At 27.8% G+C, this 18,791-nt stretch overlaps 2 protein-coding genes across 2 annotated transcripts; both read right to left on the minus strand.

Moving 5' to 3' along the window:
* Positions 1 to 4,713: 4,713 nt before the first annotated feature.
* LOC114162603 (cytochrome P450 734A1-like) lies at positions 4,714 to 8,265 on the minus strand. Its single transcript, XM_028046547.2, has 5 exons — positions 7,933 to 8,265; positions 6,601 to 6,824; positions 6,261 to 6,502; positions 5,796 to 6,168; positions 4,714 to 5,430 (listed from the first exon to the last, which is right to left on the minus strand). Exons 1-5 carry the CDS (start codon positions 8,195 to 8,197, stop codon positions 4,978 to 4,980), a joined length of 1,557 nt encoding a protein of 518 aa, XP_027902348.1. The 5' UTR covers positions 8,198 to 8,265; the 3' UTR covers positions 4,714 to 4,977.
* A 5,228-nt stretch (positions 8,266 to 13,493) lies between these two features.
* Positions 13,494 to 18,600, minus strand: PRMT10 (protein arginine methyltransferase 10). Its single transcript, XM_028086389.2, has 7 exons — positions 18,315 to 18,600; positions 17,708 to 17,900; positions 17,214 to 17,319; positions 16,273 to 16,462; positions 14,534 to 14,719; positions 14,363 to 14,446; positions 13,494 to 13,922 (listed from the first exon to the last, which is right to left on the minus strand). Exons 1-7 carry the CDS (start codon positions 18,498 to 18,500, stop codon positions 13,746 to 13,748), a joined length of 1,122 nt encoding a protein of 373 aa, XP_027942190.1. The 5' UTR covers positions 18,501 to 18,600; the 3' UTR covers positions 13,494 to 13,745.
* Between the last annotated feature and the right edge of the window lie 191 nt (positions 18,601 to 18,791).

The following is an 18,791-nucleotide window of genomic DNA, read 5'->3' on the forward strand; positions in this document are numbered from 1 at the left end:
ATGTGTGTAACATCTCGTGAAATGATTTATGACTTATAACATAATGTCTACGTCAATGAATCACCAAATAAGAAGATCTATGTAAAATATATGTATCTATTTTATTTCATTATTTTATATTTTATTAATTTCATGTTCTTTTTCCATCTAGCTTTTAACTTTCAAATAAATGAAATTTAAATTAATCTATTAAATGTTTATTATTTTCAAATATATTTATTTACATGTTAAAAGTTAATTTTCTCACTAAGAAAAATATTAATAATTTTAAAGTTAAATTGTTAAAATTGTTAATAGAAAATATTAAATAACAATATATGAAATTCTTAATCGAAACCTAAAAGAATTTTATATTTTTACTGTATTCTTTAAATTCTTTACTGACTCTTTTTTATAACTTTTGTTATAAATAGTTTTTTATTATTTTATAGGTAGTTTTATATTTAAAAAATGATTACATTTTTTTCAGAAAATAGTCAAATTGAAAAAATGGTAAAATTGAGAAATAATTATTTTAATTTAAAAATACTTTTATTTAAAAGATAAATTTGTATAACAGATCTGACACCAAAAGGAAAAATCTACTTTATATACCAGGACAAATATTTACATTTAGAATATTTTTATTTAAGGTATAAATTCAAAAAATAAATATGGACACAGAAAGAAAAACCCCTTCATACAAAAGAATAAAATTGTCCTACATATATAATTAAATTAGTTATATTATGTATTTTAGGAAAATCATTATTTGTTCTTGTCATTAAAAAGATATAAATAATTTTAAGAATATCCATTTATATTCTACATTTAATTACACAAACCGAATTCGTATTTATTTATTCAAAATTATTTTATTTTATTTTTCTATTATTTTAATTTTATTATACTATAATATTCAAAAACAAAAAATAAAATCATATCAAGAAAATAATACTAATTATACTTAAACATTTTTAACAACAATAAACAATTAAATTAAATATAATAATAATTAGCTGTAAACTTAATATTTTAAATTTCTTTATTAATTTTACACTAAATAATTTAAAATATTTCTAAACTATTATTAGTATTAATTGTATTTTATATATATTTCTTAATATTATTCATGAATCTATTTTATATTTTATTAATTTCATATTCTTTCTTTTTCCATGTAGCTTTTAACTTTCAAATAAATGAAATTTAAATTACTTTATTAAATGTTTATTATTTTCCAATATATTTATTTACATGTTAAAAGTTAATTTTCTCACTACGAAAAATATTAATAATTTTAAAGTTAAATTGTTAATAGAAAATATTAAATAATAATATATGAAATTCTTAATCGAAATCTAAAATAATTTTATATTTTTACTGTATTCTTTAAATTCTTTACCAACTCTTTTTTATAACTTTTGTAAATAGTTTTTATTATTTTATAGGTAGTTTTACATTTAAAAAATGATTACATTTTTTTAAGAAAATGGTAAAATTGAAAAAATGTAAAATTGAGAAATAATTATTTTAATTTAAAAATACTTTAATTTAAAAGATAAATTTGTAAAAAAAATGTGAACACCAAAATGAAAAATCTCTTCTATATACTGGAATAAATATTTACATTTAAAATACTTTATTTAAGGTATAAATTCAAAAAATAAATATGTACACAAAAAAAAAATCCCTTCGTAGAAAGAAAATTCCCTAGATAAATATAATTAAATTTTAATTATGTTATTTATTTTAGGAAACTCATTATTTGTTCTTGTCATTAAAAAATTGTAAATAATTTTAAGAATATCCATTTATGTTCTACATTTAATTACACAAACCGAACTCGTATTTATTTTTTCAAAATTATTTTATTTTTTTATTTATATTAGTTTAATTTTATTATACTATAATATGCAAAAACTAAAAATAAAATCATATTAAGAAATTAATACTAATTATACTTAAACAATTTTAACAACAATAAAAAATTAAATTAAATATAATAATAATAATTATATGTAAACTTTATATTTTAAATTTCTTTATTAATTTTACACTAAATAATTTTAAATATTTCTAAACTATTATTAGTATTAATTTTATTTTATATATATTTCTTAATATTATTCATGAATCCATTTTATATTTTATTAATTTCATGTTTTTTTTTTCCATGTAGCTTTTAACTTTCAAATAAATGAAATTTAAATTACTTTATTAAATGTTTGTACATGTTAAAAGTTAATTTTCTCACTACAAAAAAAATAGTAATAATTTTAAAGTTAAATTGTTAATAGAAAATATTAAATAATAATATATGAAATTCTTAATTGAAACCTAAAAGAATTTTATATTTTTACTGTATTCTTTAAATTCTTTACCAACTCTTTTTTATAACTTTTGTTGTAAATAGTTTTTATTATTTTATAGGTAGTTTTACATTTAAAAAATGATTATATTTTTTTAGGAAAATAGTCAAATTGAAAAAATGGTAAAATTTAAAGAAATGGTAAAATTGAAAAATAATTAATTTAATTTAAAAATATATTTATTCAATGATAAATTTTTAAAACAGATGTGAACACCAAAAGGAAAAATCTCTTCTATGCACCACATTTTTTTAGGAAAATAGTCAAATTGAAAAAATGGTAAAATTTAAAGAAATGGTAAAATTGAAAAATAATTAATTTAATTTAAAAATATATTCATTCAAATGATAAATTTTTAAAATAGATGTGAACACAACAAGAAAAATCTCTTCTATGCACCAGAATAAATATTTCAATTTAGAATACTTTTATTTAAGGTATAAATTTAAAAAACAAATATGGACACAAAAAGAAAAACTCCTTCATACTAAAAAAAGAAAATTCCCTACATATATAATTAAATTTTAATTATATTATTTATTTTAGGAAACTCATTATTTATTCTTATCATTAAAAAATTGTAAACAATTTTAAGAATACCCATTTATGTTCTACATTTAATTACACAAACCGAATTCGTATTTATTTATTCAACATTATTTTATTTTATTATTTATATTAGTTTAATTTTATTATACTATAATATTCAAAAACTAAAAAATAAAACCATATTAAGAAAATAATACTAATTATACTTAAACAATTTTAACAACAATAAAAAATTAAATTAAATATATTAATAATTAGTTGTAAACTTAATATTTTAAATTTCTTTATTAATTTTACACAAAATAATTTTAAATATTTCTAAACTATTATTAGTATTAATTATATTTTATATATATTTCTTAATATTATTCATGAATCGATTTTATATTTTATTAATTTCATGTTTTTTTCCCATGTAGCTTTTAACTTTCAAATAAATGAAATTTAAATTACTTTATTAAATGTTTATTATTTTCAAAAATATTTATTTACATGTTCAAAGTTAATTTTCTCACTTCGAAAAATATTAATAATTTTAAAGATAAATTGTTAATAGAAAATATTAAATAATAATATATGAAATTCTTAATCGAAACCTAAAAGAAATTTATATTTTTACTGTATTATTTAAATTCTTTATCAACTCTTTTTTATAACTTTTTTGTTGTAAATAGTTTTTATTATTTTATAGATAGTTCAATATTTAAAAAATATTTACATTTTTTCTAAGAAAATAGTCAAATTAAAAAAATGTTAAAATTTAAAGAAATGGTAAAATTGTGAGATAATTATTTTAGTTTAAAAATACTTATATTTAAAAAATAAATTTATATAACTGATGTGAACACCAAAAGAGAAAATCTCTTTTATATATCCGGATAAATATTTCAATTTAGGATACTACTTAAGGTATAAATTTAAAAACAAATATGGACAAAAAAAAATCTCTTAATACTAAAGAAAATTCCCTATAGATATAATTAAATTTTAATTATGTTATTTATTTTTGGAAACTCATTATTTGTTCTTTTCATTAAAAAATATTAAATAATTTTAAGAATATCCATTTATGTTCTACATTTAATTACACAAACCAAATTCGTATTTATTTATTCAAAATTATTTTATTTTATTATTTATATTAGTTTAATTTTATTATACTATAATATTCAAAAACTAAAAAATAAAATCATATTAAGAAAATAATACTAATTATACTTAAAAAAATTTACAACAATAAAAAATTAAACTAAATATAATAATAATTAGTTGTAAACTAAATATTTTAAATTTCTTTATTAATTTTACACTAAATAATTTAAAATATTTCTAAACTATTATTAGTATTAATTGTATTATATATATATATATATATATATATATATATATATATATATATATATATATATATATATATATATATATTCCTTAATATTATTCATGAATCTATAATGTTTTAAAATATTAAAAATAATTTAAAAATATTATAACATAAAGTTGTGTAACTTATAATTTTATGATAAATGATGTAAATAATAATATAATAACAATCAAAAACTATTTTAATTAATAGTATATCAAAGATAATAAAAAATAAGATTAATAATCTCTAAATTTGATAAAATTAAAATTTATCACTATTTAAAATTTTAATATATTTATAATATATTAAATAGTATAAATATTTTCCTCTAAATAAAAAACGAAAGTATGTCAAAATTTTAGATAAGATGAATTTCAATTTTTTCTTAATTTATAAACCAAATAATATAATGTTATTAAATGTTATTATTCACATAATTACGAAATTGAATTTCAAATTGTAGGAGAATATTCATTAGCTTGTCGATGGTAAATGATAGAAGTCACACAAACCACGTGCCTATAATTTGTTCTTGGCTAATTTTAAACTTTTGAAATTCTCTTTTAAACACTCAATAAAACCCTAATCCATACATTTTTTTTCTTTTTTGGTCTTCAATTTTCCAAAAGCCACAAGGGGGTTTTGATCCCTAAACTGAACCCAATATACACTTATTCTACGCAAACGTGCTGGCATAGCCATAACGCATCATCATCAACAATCCACGGTGGCTGCGCCGGTGGCAATGGGTTGGAAAATGATCGGCGCGCCATACTGAGGGTAGAGCAACATGAGGACCGTCGGCGCGTGGCGATAGGATGGGGCCAATTTGAAAGTGAAACGGCTAAGCATGATGGCCAGGGTGAGCTTGGTTTGAAGAAGCGCCAGGTTCTGTCCCACGCAGGTTCGCGCACCGAGCCCGAAGGGGATAAATGCAAAAGGGTGGCGCGCCGCGCGAGATACGCCGTTGGAGAAACGCCCAGGATTGAACTCGTTCGCGTCGCTGCCCCACGTGGCCTGATCGTGATGAACGGCCAGGATGGGGATCAGGAGTTCTGTCCCGCACGGGATCTTCAGCTTCCCCAGCTCCACGTCACCTTTCGCCCTTCTGATCGTTGCGATCGTCGGAGGGTACAGCCTCAGAGACTCGTTCACGATCATCGTCAACTGCAAATATAAAATTTCAATTTTTTTAAAAAAATTTTAAAAAAAAAAACATAGTATTTAAGTGTTTGATACGAGAATCGACAAGTTGATGACCCAGGAAAGATTCGAGAATTTTGAGGGAAGTTTTGTAGTTAAACGAAAACAAAATTTGGAAGAGGGAAACGATAACACTGCCCCTACATGCTTCCTTGAGATAAGAAACAGAAAAGCCGAAAGGGCCGCGGTTGGGTTTCCTTGTGTGAGGAAAGCAACACAGAAAACAAGGGCCGAAGAGACAAAACATGATTTTTGTCTGAATCCCAAACAAAAACAAAACAAAACTTGCTTAAAGATTATATATCATTTTATGCACAGTTGCTGCTTACTGTCTTAAGCTTGAGGAGATCGTCCTTGGTAGGGATGTCACGTGCCCCGCACACCATCGCCACCTCCTCACGTGCCTGTACCTGCCACTGCGGGTGCATCGCAAGCAGAATCGTGCTCCACGTCAGCAGGTTGGAAGTGGTGTGTTTCCCTGCAAAGAAAAATGTCTTGCACTCTTCCACGATGTCATCAACCGTTACGTTCGCATTGGTGGCGGATGCCCCAATCATAAGCCCCAGCAAATCTTTCGCCCCCTTCGTATCTTCATTCCCACACGCATTCTCTTTTTTTCGTCCATCGATCAACTTCACCAACGATCTCTTCATTTTCTTATCCAATTTCCAAGAATTTAAATTCCTCCTCGTCGGAAAGAATCTAAAACAACCCCACTTTCAAAATATTATTATAATTAATTAATTAATTAATTACACAGGGATTGTATTGTTCGTTGTTTGTTTGTTTGTTACCTGGAACCTGGAATGAACACTTTTTGGAAGGCATCAGCTGCTAGTTCCATTTGTTGGGCTTGCAACCGGAAAACCGCTTTCCCATCTTCGTAGCTGCTTCCAAACGCTGTCCTAGTCACCACATCTTCTGTTAATGTTTGAAAACATTCTGAAACTTCGATTTCCACTTCACCCTTCTCGGCCTCTGTCTTCCACTTCTCCAACATCTCAACCACGCTTGCTGCCATATTCGGTATCAACAACTACAAACATGTATTTTTTATTTACACCATTCAAATACAATAAAAAAGGGTACACACCATGAACAATTTAACATAATATATATATTACTATAAATTACTTTGAGATTCTCCATACGAAAGGTGGGAGAGATGATTCTGCGGTGGTGAGCCCATTTTTCTCCTTTGAGGCTCAGGAGTCCATCACCTTCAAGCAGCTTCACAAGCGGGGGAGATTCGTTTTTCTCATACAATTCTGACTTGGAGGTCAAGATTTCTCGGATGAGGTCTGGATCAGCGATGGTGACTCGAACGGTGGGTCCAAACCAAACCAGGAATGTCGAACCTTCATCAAATATAATCATGTTTTTTATCAAAAATTAATGCAATTGAATGTGGTGTGTGTCATTTTGCATTAATGGGATTATTTTGATGTGGTAAGAAAAAAAAATGAGACATTTTTACATGAAGGTGGAAGTAGCACAGAGGGTTGTGTAGGAAGTGTGAAGTTTGTAAAATGATGAAAGATGCAGGAAACATGACAACCGTTGGTTTCAGAGGGTGCAAGGACGGTGTAGACCCTACAGCACAGAGACATTAACAGAGAGGTGGCAAAAAACAGGAGGAGGAGGGAATTGAAGAAGACAAGTCAATTTAAAAACGGTTACCAAACATATACAACTACATTGTCACAATTCAATTCCCCATATAACAACACAAGAAAAATAAGACATGGGAAAGATCAAAACCAGATGACAACTTCGCATTCAACAAAAAATTGAACTCGTATATATAAGAAGGGTTCTTTTATGAGCTTGGTGTTTCTTTTTTCTTGTAAGAAAATAAACTAGGAAAAAAATGTTAGTTTTGTGTAACTGACATCTGTATCAGTTCCTAATAAATATGTGATTAACATACAGAAGTTTTGGTTAATTAAGGTTTCAAAAAGTTGCAGTGGTCATTGTCACCGTTACTCCTACTGCAGGAAGTTATGGATAAATATGACTAATACAACTGTGATTGCCTGGTGAGCTAAAAAACTCAGAAATGGCGATGTTGTGGTCAAAGTCTTTGGACATTACTTTATTACTAAAAAGATGTATCGGAAAAAACAGAGGGAAAAGAAGAAAAAAAAGTTGATGGAGAAAGAGGTGGTGCAATAAACCGCTACCGGTGGAAAAGAAACGGTTGCGAAGGAAAAAAAAAAAAAAAGCAACCTTTCTCCATAAATGAGGCCTTGAAAGTCTCAAAATTATCGAAAAAGAAACAAAAAACAAGAAAAAGTAACACACCCTTTGAAGAGAAACAACATGGGTCTGAACAAGTGTCTGAAAATATTCATGCAACCAAGATTGGAGACAATGTGTGTGCGTACGAGGAAAAGTAGTAGCAGGGTGTGTGCGTTTGTGAAGGAGACAGGGTGAAAAAAACGGTGATAAGAAAAAAGAAGGTACCATAAAGTTTGTTCCAGTGATGGTAGAAGGCAAGGACTCTAGGGAGAATGTTGTGAGAGAAAGGCATGGGTTGAGAAGAGGCTTTCATCATCATTCCGACAAGTTCCTTAACATTTCCGACGAAGAAACGATAAGGGGGTCCTCTTATTCCTTGGTCGGAGAAATGGCCTTCGATTTTCCTAGGTCTCCACCAGAAACAGAGTGCGAGCTTGAACACAAGAAGCAGAGTAATGAGAAAGAGAAAAAGAAGCTTAAATGGTTCCATGATGTTTTTGGGTATGAAAATGAGTGTGTTGAGGAGTTTATGGTTAAGTGTGGTTTGGTTGATACTGTGTTGTTGGCTTTATAAGATTTGAAGAGAGAGAGAGAGAGAGAGAGAGAGAGAGAGAGAGAGAGAGAGAGAGAGAGAGAGAGAGAGAGAGAGAGAGAGAGAGAGACAGACAGAGAGAGACAGAGAGAGACAGAGGAAGAGAGCAGAGAAAAGATAAGCAGAAGAAAGAGCGTAGGGGCCGCCATTGGAATTCTAATAGTCAACCAATTTGAGCTTATTTTAATCAATAAATTCTTCATACAAATGTTACCCTTCTATTTTTTTTCATATAAAACTATATATAACCTTCTTTTTTATTCTGTTTTACCCTTAATAACATTTTTAAATCATAACTGAAATTCATGATAAAGGGTGAAATAAACAAAAAAGAATTTTAGAGTTCTCATATGTTTTTCTTTTTAAGGGATATTTTTTGTGAGAAAAATTATTCTGAAGATAAATTTGAATTGAAGAATAAACATAGATGTAAATAGTATAATGTTTTGTTTATAATTTATGTATGAATTTTTTTATAATGAGTATCATTTGTTTGTGTTTCTTTGTGGTGTAGATTATTTTGTAGGACACCGATATTTTAACATTAATTTTTTTTATTCATTTGATGTTATTAATCACTATTTTTTATTTTCTATTTCTTTTTACATGTACAAAAATTTATTTTTGTATGTAAGGTAACTTCAAACAATTGTTTTTTCTTAATTTGTATATATATACGCATCTGTTTATTATAAATTTGGTGTGAGGTTCATTTTTTGTATTATTTATTATATTTGTTATTTTATTTAATAATTTTTTATACGATAGGAAATAATAAATATGCTTTGAACTGTCAATAGTGATATTAAAGTATATATACAGTAATATTATTCTTAAAAATAAGAAAGAATTCAAACTATCAAAGAATTACCGAATAAAAAATAATAATTAGAAAAAACAGCTCAAATTGTACAATATTTAAAATATATCTTTTATTGTAAAGTAACTTACGAAATAGTTATAAGATAATATAATGAGAAAAAAAAAATGTCAACACGCATCATATTATCTTTCTATTTTCTTTAGTTAAATTGTATATATTATTCTTAAGTTAACAAGTTTTCATTTGACTTCATTATTTTGTTTTTATTATTATATATTTTGAAACTATTGTTTTTAGTTTTGATGACATGTATGATTTCTCGTTTTAGTTTGTTAAATATATTTTTTTCACTTTTCATCTTTTAGGATTTTAACTTACTACTTTTTATATTATAATATTTATTTTTAAATATAAAAATAAAAATTATTTTAGAAATATTAAATTTTTTTTAATATTATATCATAATATTATTATACATAATTTGAAAAGTTTATTTAATCATTTATTCCATGTATATAAGTAGTTAATTAATGTTGTATATTACTAGGAATTACAAGTATTATATTTTAGTTTTAGATGACTAAAATTAAAAGCAACTTATTTTACACCAGTAAAAACATATGTAAGACTATATAAAATATTGGGTTAAATATGTTTTTTTTCTCAAGTTTCATTCAATTTTGGTATTAGTTCTTTTTTTAAATTTTATATCAATTTAGTCCTTCATATTTAAAAATGTTTGGATTTAGTCCTTCTTATCATATTTTGTTAAGTTTATTTGACATTTTAAACGCATTTTATAATAATATTTGAGTTAACATCGAAACGAAAATGTGTCAGACAGGGTAAACAATTTAAATATTGTCATGAAATACATTTGAAACGTCAAATAAACTTAACAAAATTTGGTTAAATGGACTAAATTCACACATTTTTAAAGATGAAGAACTAAATTGGTCAAAATTTTTGAAAAGGGACTAATTTCAAATGTCACTCAAACTCAAATTTTAGCGACCAAAAACATATTTAACCCTAGGATATTTGGTAGAAAGATGTTAGTTAACAAGTTTCAATAAATGGTAACTTGTTTGTATAGAACTGAGATGAAGAATTAATATTATTATTTATATCTTGTTAACTAATCAAATTTAAAATTTTATTTCAATAAATGCATTAAAATTATTATAAATAAACACATTACTATTTCTCCCTTAACACTATTTAACTAAACGTTATTAAAATTTCTATTAAGAAAATTCATACTTATTATTGTTATTAAGATGTTTATTAAGAAAATTCACATTTATTATTGCCTCCTTCTAACTTCAATATCCTTAGTTATTTACATTCTTAATTACATTAAAATATACAATTTTATCATTTTTATGAATAATTAATTAAAAATAGAATATATATATATATATATATGATTTTGCAAAAAATAATATTAAAAAAGGAATAATCATTATTTAAAAAAAATATTTAACTATATACTTTAAAATAAATAGAAGTTATTTGTTTATTTATTTTATTAAATAATTAAATAAATTATTTCATAAAAAGAATTTGAAAAAATTATTTAGTTATTTTAAAATAAAGAAAACTTATTTAATTAATTTTATTAAATAAATTATTTTTTATTTATTAAAAGGTAAAATTGTCTAAAAAAAAGTATATCCTCTTGTATATCATGATATGATATAGATGAGTATTATGTTAGAATAATTGTTAAAATAAACAACATTACTTAAAAAATTGTAGTGTTTGCGTGTTATTAGAAAATTGTTCTATTTTTGTATGAAAACAGTTATAGAGTTGTATAAGTTATCTTCATATTCAAACCAAATTATTTCAAAAAGACAATACGAATAAAATCATTTTTGTTTGTATCACAGAGATAACATATGTTTTAGTGAAAACAATACTCGGAAACTGTAGAATTGCATGATAGAAAAACAGTTTTGTAGGTAAAGTATGATAACGCGTTCTTATACTGCAGCAGGCAATACCAAAATTGTTGCTTATCTTGTCAAATAAAACAATTATAGGATAATAATTATTTATTTCAGAGAACTGTCATTTAAATAAAAGGATGATTTTCCCTTTACGAATATACAATTTTTATACAATATTAGGCACTGATTTAAACTTTTACTGTCGACAACCCATTTCAAAAAGAAATATTTGAAAAGAAAAAATAGATTCAACAGCCTAATTGTAGAAAAATATTCTTTTATACATGAAAAATATTTTATTAATTAAAATGCACGCATCACCTAGGATACAAATTCAGAAGTAATGGAAAGAAAGAGAGTCCCTCATATTTAATTCACTTGACAAATATATCATCTTACTCACCAATGAACTCACAATTATTTAATTAAGAACAAGAAGAAAAAGAAAAGGTATTTTTGCTTTTGATTTGTAATCTATTATGTAATTTAAAAATAATGTAACCTAGGAGGAAAAAAAATATAGCTTAGAGATGGATAGATAAAAGTTGTGAGTGATTTTGGTAAAAAAGAAAAGAAAAGAAGACACTAGAGAGTAAAGAAGAAAAGAATAATCAATTGTATCATATGTAAGTTTGTGTAAAGAAGCTAATTTTAAAAATGTATTATTCCACTGCTTATACATTGAGGTTCTTCTATGGTTTACTTAAGTATCTATTAGAGTTTTCTTATGTTGTTATCTATTTTGTAAAGAGAATTTTTTTTTATTGATCCTATGAAACTCCAAGGTATGTAATATATCCATTAATTATTATTGGTGGAGGATTTAACTAGATTAGATCCCTTGGAATTATCTTTCATGATGAGATTTGTTTACATTAAAACATGCGGATATTTTTTTAAATGGGTATTTGACAAATAACAGAGTGGGTAATGATTGGAATTATGTTAGTGTGAGTCAAGTTGTAGGTAAATACTATCTATATCAGACCCGACCTATTGTCATTTATATTTGTACATCTCATTGTTTTGAGTATTATTTATATAAGTAAAACTTGTGTGGATTTTTCTTCCACTTATTATTTGTTTTTTTTTTGTTATCTTCCAAAAAAAATAGTTTGAAATTAAGAAGTAAAAGATATGATAAGGGCATATAATTGGAGTTTGCTTATAAAAAAATAGTTTTTTAAGATAACGGTATGCTATAGAAATTAAAAAAAATGTAACTAAAGATGAATATTAATATTTTAATGTTTATTTTCTACTTTTATTTTATTTTTATCTTTCGTCATTCATACTATCATATTCACCAATAAAATATATAAATGAAAACTAAGATACATCTTCCATTTACAAGTCATGTCTTATTTCTCGTAGGAATTAAATTTTATGAAAGTGGACCACACCTCATAATTTTTTGATTTGTCAAAATACTTCAGAAAGTAACAAGTGTTTTTGTGATTAACTTAATTTTCTAATCTCGTCATTAATATTGAATAAAAGTGTTTATTTTCTCGTTATATTTATTCTGAATTGATTACTATTTTATTTTGATGAGAAATTTAACAATTTTTTAAGATATTTAAATACATTAAATTTAAATTATTTTTATTTTTAGTTTTTTAATCTTTAAAATGCTTCTCAAAACAATGCAACATAAAAGGTATTTAGTTAGGCTCTAAACAATTTGTAAGAGAATGTCACTTAAGTTCTAAAATGCAAGAAAATAACTTGACTTGTTTCTAGTTTTTTCAAGACTTTGTTTTGTGGTGGCTAACCTTAGGAAAGGAGGGAGGTGATCCTATATTAGGGTTATTCTTGGATGAATTAGGACAAGTTTTGAAAAAGTTCTAGAAAGAAAACCATGGAGAAGGCTAGTTACATTTGTGCAATATGTTTTGTACCTTGTTTTCACAAATTCGAGGTTTAAATATTATCTTTAATTCATAATATTTTATTTACCGAAATGGTAAAGAGTTCTTCTAATCAAACATTACAAGGGATTTGAGAGTCTCTTGGACAATAAGGAATTAAACCAAAATTAAGGGAATTTTCTCTTCTTGAATAAAGCGCAAATGTGTTACGTAATTACTTAACTACTTTGTTAATTTAGTGGTCACTTTGTTGCATTCCACCCACTAACCATTTATTTCAATTTGGATGAGTTGGTTGTGTTCAACCCGAGAAGGAGATGAACAAGAATAGTTAAGGAGAGAAGAAGTGTGGGGTGGGGAGATGGAGATGATAAAAAGAAAAAAATGCTAATGATTCATTTGAGTTATTTTTTACTTCAAAAACTCTATTGATGATAAAAAATAATAGATTACTTCACATAAAATAAGCTAAAGCAACTGCATCATTAAATGTAGTTTTTAATTATTTAACAACAATAAGCTAGATTCATTTTTTGACAGAAAAATAAATAAACCTCATTGCATTTCTCTACCGATATTATGTTTGGATACAACTTGGTATATAATCGAAAACCTGGAAACTACCATGAAAATATTAAAAGTAGTTGTGGAAAAGAAGACTATTAAATTAAATATCATCCCACCAAAAAGATACAATAGACCTGGGGACATAATTATATGATATCATCATTCAAAGCATCAAGAGCAATAGAATCTACCATGTATCCTGTAGTCCCTGGAATTTGCAATCCAAATTGTTACTCAATGTAGTACTTGTTTTTGAAAGGTGCAAGTAGCTTGCCGGAATGCTGATGAATCTCACATCCAAGTTCAACCTCCATCAAACGATGATTCCCCTTTGAGCGACTCATCACAAAAGAAACCTTTAAATCATCACCTTCACTAAGATTCATAGGAGGATGCAAAAGAAAAACCTGTCCAATGATTAAATATATCATCAAACTAACATTATCATGCAGCTGGATACAAAAGTCAGATCGTAGGTTATGAATACAACAATAAATGCTGCATACGCATAAATCATTATTCACAAAGTATAGAAGTTATCTATTTGCCTGTTTTCCTTTCTCTATAAAATTGTTAACACGTACTTTAAGACTACAACATGCACTTTAAGCGAGTGTTTGAAGCAAATTGAAGAACTACACTAGCAAAACAGCAAACTACAAGCATCTGAGTCAACTCAACACAATTTTTTGACCTATTGTTGTTTGGAGATTAAGTAGCTAGATAGAGAGGAGGAAAGGACAGAGGAGGGTTAGGGAAGAGAAGAGTCAGAAGAAAACTACTGAGACACTGACAAAATTATTTCATGAACAAGATTATATCACCAAGAAGTTGATGCAGTACAAACCTGTTGGCCCCAATGTGTACCGTAATCCACACTGGGAGCTGTAGTTAACTCAATCTCCTGTTCAGCTGGATCCTCACTTCTTCCCTGGTGAGTTAAAACAGAAAACATTGGGATTAGGATTTATGATATTAGATAGATACAAATGCTCTTAAAAAGGTCAGAGTAACTAACCCGAAAATGTACATCAAACCATCCTCCAAATCCACACAACTTTGCGTTTTCCATCGTTATTGACAAAGAAAAGTTTGATCTAACTTTTTCTATGTCAGTCACTGTGGCAGTTAAACAATCAATTTCCTTTATTATAGCAGCAGTTCCAATGACTTGATGTGGATGAAGGTTGTTCCACAAAGATGTCTAAAGAAATCACAGTAAGCATAAATTAGTTTCATGAGCAATCTTTATCCTTCTATATCACACTCTGACATTAACTTACAATAGCTAAGCCAAATTTAATTTGTATATCCAATAACACCCACAAAGTAAAAAGAGACCATTAAAGTTCATAATTCAATAACCAAATTTTCAATTTCATGCAACTGCTAAAGGAGAAATAACTAAGGTTGTCAAACTTGCAGATCCAACCATGGATCTGAGAAGGGACGAAGACACAAGCATGGGATTGTATGTGAAAAATGTAAGATCCTACCTAAAATATAGTATTATGCTATGAACTGCACACCACACACGTGAAAGCACATATAAAATAACACAAAACAACTATAAATGACAAGTTCCTCAACATTTATATAGATTATGGTTCATAAGGCATAATGGATGTTTGATACAACATGGCCCACTAACTAGCAGGCCTACAAACAAGAAAGTATATGAGACCCCAATGGATGAAGGACTTTATTTAATGAGTCCATACAATTATGTGTTTTTCTTTTCTTTTCTTTTCTTTTTACCAAGATACATGACTTCTAAATAAACAAAAGTTATAAAGTTGCAACTCAAACAATAAAACTCACACAGGGCGGACCAGAAGCAGATGAGAATTTCAACATAAGAAAATAAAATTACACAAAACAAGGAAACGAATGACAGACCACTAAAATAGTAGCCTCGGTCTCATATATGTAGAAGCAGAATATATCAGTGGCAAATAGCTACAGAAGTAGCACATAGAAACACAAGCCTAGCTCCTACATAATGATGCAGACCAAGCACATGGACATTATTGCACACATTCTTCATAGGTCCACTTGACATAATCACCCACTGATACTCACGCAGGCCTTTAGGAAACAGATTTGAATAACCAGAAAACTGATAGTATTAAACACAAAAACCAGATCAGCGAACTTTTACAGCAAGAAGAAAAAGAGTAGAGCTTAGACAAGGAAAATTCTGTCCAAGATCACATCCAAAAAGTAACAACCACGACTTATTACTCTCTAACCACTACAGCCCTATCATCCATACACAATACAGCAGAAAAGGTGCCCACAACGTCACGGCACTAAGGGCTCACGTATCAAAACAGGTTCATTCTCAGACAAGGCCCAAAAAAAATTTCTAAAATTTGGTTATTTTGGGAGGGTAAATAATTTTTTGATCATGGATTTTCCACAAGTTGCTTGACCCAATTAATCATTGTTGATGCACAAAACCCACCCACCCCCCTTTATAGTCCAGGTGTCCAGCATGAAATCGTACCAAAATCACAAAAATAAATTTTGGAACTACAAACTTTCAATCTGGTAAAACACAGAGAATTGACCTTGTGTAAACCATCACGCAACTTTGACAATCATGATAAGAGTACCAAAATTAACTTCTAAAAACTAATTCACTAATTTTAAACAAACAAGAAGACCAAATTATAAGAACTCAAAGGCTTCCAACCATGATCGAAATTTTATTTCAGTACAAATAAACCACTAAAACCAAAGTATACAACTTGCCTGAAGATAGTATTTTCTTTGCTCATCTGAAAAAGGCTTTGTTAAAGTGCTCATATCAACACCATAGTAGTCTTTTGTTTCATCCACGAAGCTGCGCCAATCATCCATAGTTGATTCATATTCTCCTAATTTGTGATCTACTATCCCAGTCCTGATAGGTGCCATCCACATGCGAGCATGACTAGGATACCTGCCAAATAAAGCCTCTCAAATCACCAATTACGTAGGCAACACCATAAGCAACCAAAGAAATACACCAAGCACTAAGGTAACCAAAATTTATAAAATAACCATCAGGCAACAACCAAATAATTTATACATGTAAGTTATCATCACTGGTAATGTGATGAAAAGAGAATGGTACGCACAACATGCCAAGACAATGAATCTACTGTAAATAGATAAGGATTGAGTAGTTTTGTATTTAACTCACGTCATGTGACAGGTTTGGCACTATATTTGTTGACTAATGCGTAATGACTATGGAATAAGAATTTTGAAGCTAACCTATCCCATTGAAAACCATAGAATATGTTACACAGAACAAAACTTTGTGCCTTCTATGAAGCTTGGTTTGAAACATGGAAACAAACATTGAAATTTAAATATTACATCTACTTGTTGGCAATAGTTCTGGTTCAAAAATTAGCCCCCACTGGAAGCCCTTTGCATATGCAATACAGTATGGAAATAAAATAAAAAATTAAGTGACCAAAAATACTAGTAGAAATCTCAATAAAATCTCAGAGAAAGAATGAATCCTGCAATATGAAAAAGGAACTACACAATATCTATTTTAATTAACACAAGCTAAAACACAAAATGGATGAATAGGTAAGGTGCTAGGGAGTAAATGAGAAGACAAAATATCAATACATCAAAATACTTTTTTCTCTGCTTTGAGGCAGAAAAATAATTGCAAAATACATCAAAATACATACATCATTCCTGTCGGTTTGAGCCAGTGGTCACGAGCATGTATAACTGAATCAAACATGGATTCTCGCAGAAGAAAATAACCCATCCACTCAGAGATGATCACGTCAACTGCAAGTTACATAATAACATCTAAGGCAATCACAAGGATAATCAACAATTATAATTTAGACGAAGAGGGAAAAAATGAACAAAACTCAAATGTACTAATAAAACACAACACAAAGTGTTTTTTTTTTTTAATTTAAGAAAACAATTTTTGTTTCCATTTCCTTATTTTACCAATAATTATAAAATATCACTTTAATTTCTTGGTTTAGAAAACGGATAACACACAAAAACTGTTGTTTTCTTCCCCCACAAATCCTTTAAAACAGGAAACAGAGTAAATGTCATTTTTGAAATCATTAATGTACACAAGAACCAGAAACACACAAAAACAAAAAACAAAAAACATAAGTTATATCAAACAAACTAAACAGATCTCATTACTTCTAACCTTTCTCAGGCAAGGTAACATCCTCCATTGATCCCTCGATGACCTCAACTACATTCTGGAGATTATTCGCTTTGACGAGTGCACGGGCATGTTCTGACATCTTCGTCGCTTCCACTGCATACACCTTCCTCGCACCTGCTTGCGCTGACCATATAGCAAGAATGCCACTTCCAGTCCCCACATCCAAAACAGTCTTCTCCCAAATTAACTCACCAAGTCAGTTCAAAATCATAACACAAGCAATAAGCATAACCAATGCTCTCAAATTGTAACATAGTAGCAAAGGTCATCCTTAATCAATTTCTGTATCAATAAAATTTCCATTACCATCGAAGTTGGGCTCAGTAACTAATTTCACAGGTTTTATTTCACCTCATATTTTCATATAAACTGCAAAATGAAATCCCAATTTCTTGGAAACTATTGAAGAAAAAAATTAGGCTTGTACTAATCTGAGCTCAAAATAAGACATTCAACCTTTGTTGTCCAAGAATAATTTAATTCAAGTTTGAAAGGAAAAAAAAGAGTAGCAAAGTTTCATACAAGACGGCGCTTGGTGTAGTGGTTAATGGTTGATGCGTAAAATGGTGATAATGAAGAGGCTTACCTTGCCAGCGAAGTGTTTTTTGTTGTCGAAGATGGCGTTGAAGTAAGCGTCCATGCGAACACGATCGGAGAGCATCTCCTTCTGGTGATAGAGGAAAGCATAGGTGCAGAAGTAATTGGCGTAGTCAACGTCTTTGGGAACAGGGGCGCCTCGGCCACCGGAAACGGCGTTTGCAGAGGTTCCCATCTTACACACTCTCGCCCTTGCGGCGTTGCACTCTCTGCTCCGTTCAACTTTTAGGGCATGCTAACTTTCGCGGCACTACACTACGGTTAGTTTATACTCGCTGTCTTTTCGAGCCTTTTATTCAATTTTTTTTTCTTCTTCTTTAAAATAGTCCCCATATATAAAAATATAAGCTATAACACATATTATTATTAATTTAAGAGAAATTTCTTAATATGTTTTTAATTTTATTGGATCTATTCTATCATTTTTATTTAAATTAAATTTTAGTATTTTATTTTTAAAAAAAAC

This window comes from Vigna unguiculata, chromosome 9 (genome assembly GCF_037176805.1).
Source record: "Vigna unguiculata cultivar grain cowpea cultivar isolate G323 ecotype 2 chromosome 9, ASM3717680v1, whole genome shotgun sequence".
NCBI lineage: Eukaryota > Viridiplantae > Streptophyta > Magnoliopsida > Fabales > Fabaceae > Vigna > Vigna unguiculata.

Excerpts from the sequence above, each read along its gene's own strand:
- LOC114162603 (XM_028046547.2), bottom strand. The coding sequence starts at position 8,197 with ATGGAACCATTTAAGCTTCTTTTTCTCTTTCTCATTACTCTGCTTCTT. Across the intron at positions 6,503-6,600 it reads TTCGTATGGAGAATCTCAAA|TTGTTGATACCGAATATGGC; the intron begins GTAATTTATAGT and ends ACATGTTTGTAG. Across the intron at positions 6,169-6,260 it reads GTGTTCATTCCAGGTTCCAG|ATTCTTTCCGACGAGGAGGA; the intron begins GTAACAAACAAA and ends GGGTTGTTTTAG.
- PRMT10 (XM_028086389.2), bottom strand. The coding sequence starts at position 18,500 with ATGGGAACCTCTGCAAACGCCGTTTCCGGTGGCCGAGGCGCCCCTGTT. Across the intron at positions 14,720-16,272 it reads AAAGAAAATACTATCTTCAG|ACATCTTTGTGGAACAACCT; the intron begins GCAAGTTGTATA and ends TGATTTCTTTAG. Across the intron at positions 14,447-14,533 it reads GGTTTGATGTACATTTTCGG|GGAAGAAGTGAGGATCCAGC; the intron begins GTTAGTTACTCT and ends TTAACTCACCAG.